The following is a 6000-nucleotide window of genomic DNA, read 5'->3' on the forward strand; positions in this document are numbered from 1 at the left end:
AGCCATACAAGTACCAGCAGTGAAAAAAAAATTGCTAACTGTTAATATGGTTTTGGCATACTTGTAGTATCACCTTTCTGGTTAGTAGTTAAATATGCAGGTTCTACGGTTGAATATTTTACTGGTTCAATATTGCAAAAGTCATCATACATTCGGCATATTTAAGAAAAGAGTTCAACATCAGATATAATGCCCCACAACTTATATTTCTTCAACCACCATAACTAAGGGTCATTTCTTTGTTGGGCCCAACCATACTATCAGACCTGAGATATTACAATAAGCAAAGAATGGGGAGAGTAGAGTAGGAGGTCCTCATCTGCCATCATATTCCAAGATCATATTCCAAGATTTTGTGTTTCCAGTTTGTATAAATAGTTTGAATTACGGCCATGTCTATAAAGACATTTGGAGAAACTGTTGTCCACAGTGGTGAATGTTGTGCAATCAGGCTCAACTTCCATTTATTTCTCCAAGTTTAGCATTTTTGATCCAGAATTATAGATGCGTTTACAGAACCCTATGCTCTTCTAAGATAGTAAACATATGAATAATAAATGGAGAATTATTTTTAGTAGCATTGTTTTCTAACCAAAACCTTTGGCTTTAGGAGGCTTTGCAGCCTCCTAAACTCAAACATAAAAGTGTGTTTGGAACATACATTCCTTCACAGAGCTAAACTGCATACTTCAAGATAAATAAACTCATCTATATTCAGTGATCACTATTTTAATAGAAATATTTGATTCACTATCTCTTGCTTAGGAGTGAAAAGCAACATGGACAAAATTATGAAGGAATTACTAAAACTCCATTCTAGATTGTAAGCTCTTTTGAGCAGGTCACTCCTTGTTGTTTCTGTAAGTCAAATTATTATGGTATATACTGCTTGTTATGTTTACTCATTGTACAGTGCTGCAAATATATGGTGCTATATATAAAACAATTATTAATAATAACAAGATTTTGGCCTATTTTTTTTGGGTGGGGGGAAGTTGCGAGGTACAAAACCAAATCACCACAATGTACTGGGAACTTTTATTTCATTTCATTTTCAAAATGCAAAGGTGTGATTGGGGTCAGTGGTGCAGCAGTTTTGTATACTTACTAACTTTGTATTGATATGATTTTAGAGCAGAAGAAAAGGAATTTAAAGTAATGGGGGGGGCAACTATAAGGAGGGTTAAATAACAAAGATGGGTGAGACATGGCTGAGAAAGACTCTGTCTTAATGAGCTGCTTATGATCTGCCTATGCATTCGCAATGGTCCTCATGCTTATTCTTCTGGATTTACACAAGTGCACATTGAAGGGTAAGTGGCATTTAAGCCAGCAAGATTTGACCATTTATCTAAAGGTCTTCATAAATTTACAACCAAGATAAAATTAGTAGTTAAATATAAATACCAAAAATGCTGAAATGACTTGTATGAATTTAATTAAAAACTGTAATAAATTTACCTGATATACTGAGAACAGATGGAGATACAACTGGAATGTCATTGACTCTCCTGCTGTTTTGGAACCAGTAAATCACCACTGGTTCAGGAGGGCCAACAGCTTCACAGGTCAGATTGAATGGCATGTTTCTGAAGACATTTAACTTTTCTGGCTGGTGAATAAAATGTGGTAAACCTACATGAAAAAGAAGACACTGAATTAAAATATGTATGCATCAGGCTTTTTACATTTAACCCCTTAAGGACAATGGGCGGTCCCTAAACCCATTGAAAACAATGCATTTTATTAACATTTTATTAACAGTAAACGCATCATAAATGAATTGGGGCCTCAATCCATAGCCATGGTAATGACCATAGGCATGCATTATGTTCTAGAACCCTCATGATAATGTTTTCAGAATTCCCTGGGACTGATATACCTAGAGGATGATCCATATCTAAACCCCTGTCCATGGTACTGACACATAACTGCAATGGTCTGTCTATGTTTAGATATTTTGAGAAAATGAAGATTGCACGCCAAAATCATACTTAAAGTAAGCCATTCAACTCACAGGGTACAAAGCCCCCCCCCCCCTGAAAAGACCACCGTTTATACCTGTCTGTACATGATGCTTATTTTAGCTTTCTACAATGCATGTCATTTCTGTCATGTCTTGTGGATTGTAGATAATGTTTTTTATGGTCTGGACTGTAAAAATGTATCCACTTAAATAGTTTTCTATTTATTTCTCTCCTCTCTTTCCCTCCTCACCTGTTGTCTCTGTAAATCAAATTGTTATGTTACATACTACTTGTTATGTCCGGTCTACCCATTGTACAGCACTATGGAATTTGATAGATGGTGCTATATAAAGCAATAAATAATAATAATAATAATAATTTCAATGTTGTTTTTTTTAGTGGTTGTAATCTAGATTCCATGATCACCATTTTGGGGATTGAAAGAAGTTGAATCACAAACCATGCGTTTTAAACCAACCTAAAAACTATTTAAAGGTTAGACGTATAATTGCATCAAGGCCAAGAGCTCTAACTGACATAAACGACCTAGTAAGTATACGTTCAACCAGCCACAGTCACTGCATTGTGATGGTAGAGGGAAGGCCTGTCTCCTATACGAATTACAATTAATTACAAATAAAAAGGTGTTATTTAAGTCTACAGTGCTCCATCTCCCAGCAATCATAGGGTTAATGAAATTGTTTGCTATCTTGTGCCGATATTGACTTACTACACCCATGCTATATCTATTTTTTACTGAGACCTGCGTCTAATGCACTTCTGATTTACTCATGGGTTGCGTAACTGACATGATTTGGGATTTCTATGGTTCTTAAAGATTTTGTCCTTACCTTCAACTTGAATATAGATAGGATCCGAAACAATTTCTTCTTCCTCGACTTTTAATTTACAGATGTATGTCCCATTATCAGACCGTTGTACACCTGAAATGCTTACAAGAAAGAATTGTACAAACATTAGGCTTTAAAAACAGACCACTCTTTGCTAGGTTAAGACTACTTTTTAAACTTTCCAACAGAACTATGTCATAACCCCCAATGTGCACTTTTGAATTGCTTTAATAAAAATGTCTTACATCCAAGAAGATGTCATAGATATCACCTCTAAATCTGGGATTTCAAATGACTGGATTGAAATGCGTTCTGAAGAAGCCAACAGTTTCCCATCCTTCCACCAGGTTATCTGCTCTCCATTGTCCACATTAGGAACAACAATGGAACAATTGAATTTGCCATCTTTATGTTCTGAGAGAACAATGTTTCTCACTGTGGGGTTGAACTTTATTTTCTTGGTCTGACTGGATGATTGTGCATCTCTTCTTGCATCTATGTGAAGAGTATCCTTTTTTATGATATTTGGATCTCTTAGAAGATATCCTGTCTCTGACAAAAAAAATGTGATGAAAGACATTGTGAAGATACATGTAACATAGTTCATAAGGTTGAAAAAAGACCAAACTCCATCAAGTTCAACCTATATACATATTGTGTCCCTACTGTGTTGATCCAGAGGAAGGCAAAAAACCCTTATGAAGCAGATGCCAATTGCCCCATACCAGGGGGAAAATTCCTTCCCGACTCCAAATATGGCAATCAGAATAAATCCCTGGATCAACGTTCTGTCCCTATTAATCGAACATCCATAACTTGTAATATTATTGCATGTAGAACCTTAGTTTCATTGGGTATGTGGTAAGAAATGACAGCAATAATTCAATGATCTAAAACCTAGAGGTCTACATAAAATGAAGAATGCATTCTAAAATCATAAGCACAAGCAAGCAATTCAACTCCGAGAGTATAATTCAATAAAATCAATCAAAGGAATCAAATGTGCTTTATACAAGAATATCTCATAATCTGTCCACGGGGTACTTTCCCCAGGTAAACCCAGGGCTGTATCTTGGGAGGCACCTATAGGGCGGCATTTTACAGAGGGCGGCATAAAAAGCCGCCTCCATCTGCCTGCTCATTAATTTGTGCGCCCCTCCAGAGACGGGGAATCTCCGTATCCTGCTCTCTTGTGACGTGGGCACTGGCTACTGATGCTGAGCACTGGGATATGATGTCATATCCTGGTGCTTAGCACTTAAGCCACGCCAAACCCCCTTAGATAACAGAAGAGGAGGAGGAGGGCTGCAATAAAGGAGACAGGCATGTGTGAAAGGTAGGAAGACATTGTGAGAGCGTGAGAAAGCATGTGTAAGTATGTGAGAGAATGTGATGGGCATTATGTCATTATCATGGGAGTTATGGCATTATCCCTGCCTGACTCAGTATACGGTGATGGGAGTTAAGGTGTACCACCATTAATGTCTGGCTTAGTATATAATAATGGGAGTTAAGGTGTACCACAATCAGTGCCTGGCTCAGTATATAGTGAACATAAATATAGCCTTGATGAAGTAATTGATCAATTTGCATAAATGGAGGATCCAAGGCAGATGATATAAATCAATTTACCTTTGCAGAATAGACAAAGATGGTTCTGTTAAGCTGTCTGGGGACAGAGATAGCATGTGAAGCTATTAGGGAGCAAACATCTCAGAGACAAGCTGTCTGGGGACCAAGATGGCACAGTTAAGCTGTTTGGGGACAAGGATGGCACTTACTGCCACCTATGCACATTGCTATCTGCAAGCTGGATTGAGTTTAAACTATGTATGTTTACATACACTGTCTAAACGGGCAAGAATTGAGCTACAGACACCTGTTACCTGTAACTTGGAATCTGCAGCTCAATCTTGAATGAGAACTTAATGTCAAGTGACTCTGCCTCTTTTTGGCTCTGCCCCTTCAGGGGTTAAACTTGATTTTCTTGGTCTGACTGTTGATTGTGCATCACTTCTTGCATCTTATGTAAAAAAAGGTTCTTTTTTATTATAACTGAATCTCTTGGAAGTTATCCTGTCTCTGACACAAATGATGATGACAGAGATTCTGAAGATACATGAAAAACCTTAATTTCATTTGGTATGTGGTAAGAAGGGATAGGAATGATTCAATGACTGCCCACTGTGCACTTTCCCCAGGTAAGCCATTACTCTTATAATAAGATCAAAGAAAAACTTAAGTTTGGTAGATACGGCCAGTAGTGTGAGTTTTCATGTTTGTCAATGTTTGTTTTTATGTCTTTTTTATCCCTGTGTTATTTTTTTCTTTTGCAGCTAATAATATGTATCAAACCATAGACTTGAATTTGTAACAAATAACAATTACAATTATGAAATGAATTATGAGTAAAAACACAGATTTAACAGCAGATGGCATATATATATGGTTTTATGCTATGTAGCATTTAATTTTGTTTTCTCTTTTATAACTGGTATGTTATAGAAAGTGAATCCATGTGATTTGGAGTGCATTACTAAGAAATAATGTGTCCTACATTCATGTCTTCAATGGTTTAATTGCTAATGATATTTATTTTAGTGCATTTAATTTCTTTAGATGTGGAATGTTTTTTAATCACACTAATATTCTGCACATCTCATTGAATCATTTAGTAAAACTAGTTTTCTATGACTTTCCATAAAGCTATGCTAGGGTTCTTGAATCCACCATGCCTATTTAGGAATTATCCGGGACCTGAATTACAATACATCCATCTAGAGATGTAATGCTACATCTTCTTCTATAATCGGCCCAAGAAAAGGTAGCACCAATATATTGGTCTTTTGGGCCAATATGGCTATATCTTTTTTTTTCTTAACAGTACATGCATTTTCAACCATTAATATCAATAAAGGGTTAGACAGGTCATTGAACTGAGCCTCATACCTCTAAACTGTTTAATCAAAGTAATCTCAATAATCATAAAGAATTGAGAAATACTCATGACTATCACTGTTTGCTTTTGAGAAAGATTATGATCAAGTGGTTGAGTGATGCAAATGAATGGAATATATATGAATTCTAGACATGTTCTTACCGTCTACCTGAACGTATATAGGGTCCGAAACGACTTCTTCTCCCTCAGCAGTTAATTTACAGTGGTATGTCCCATTATCATA

At 36.4% G+C, this 6000-nt stretch overlaps 1 protein-coding gene across 1 annotated transcript in view; it reads right to left on the reverse strand.

The window, feature by feature from the left end:
• The window catches only part of LOC149303339 (tyrosine-protein kinase Mer-like), a 50583-nt gene extending 47185 nt beyond the window's left edge, over positions 1 to 3398 (reverse strand). The window contains exons 1-3 of the mRNA XM_089481529.1: positions 3064 to 3398; positions 2819 to 2919; positions 1462 to 1635 (exon numbers count right to left, since the gene is read on the reverse strand). Of these exons, the coding sequence (XP_089337655.1) occupies positions 1462 to 1635; positions 2819 to 2919; positions 3064 to 3398 (610 nt within the window). The remainder of the gene's footprint in view (positions 1 to 1461; positions 1636 to 2818; positions 2920 to 3063) is intronic.
• Positions 3399 to 6000: the final 2602 nt, after the last annotated feature.

Source organism: Sceloporus occidentalis, unplaced genomic scaffold (assembly GCF_023333645.1).
Source record: "Sceloporus occidentalis isolate IW3139 unplaced genomic scaffold, rSceOcc1.0.p SCAF_15, whole genome shotgun sequence".
In the NCBI taxonomy this organism is placed as follows: Eukaryota; Metazoa; Chordata; class Lepidosauria; order Squamata; family Phrynosomatidae; genus Sceloporus; species Sceloporus occidentalis.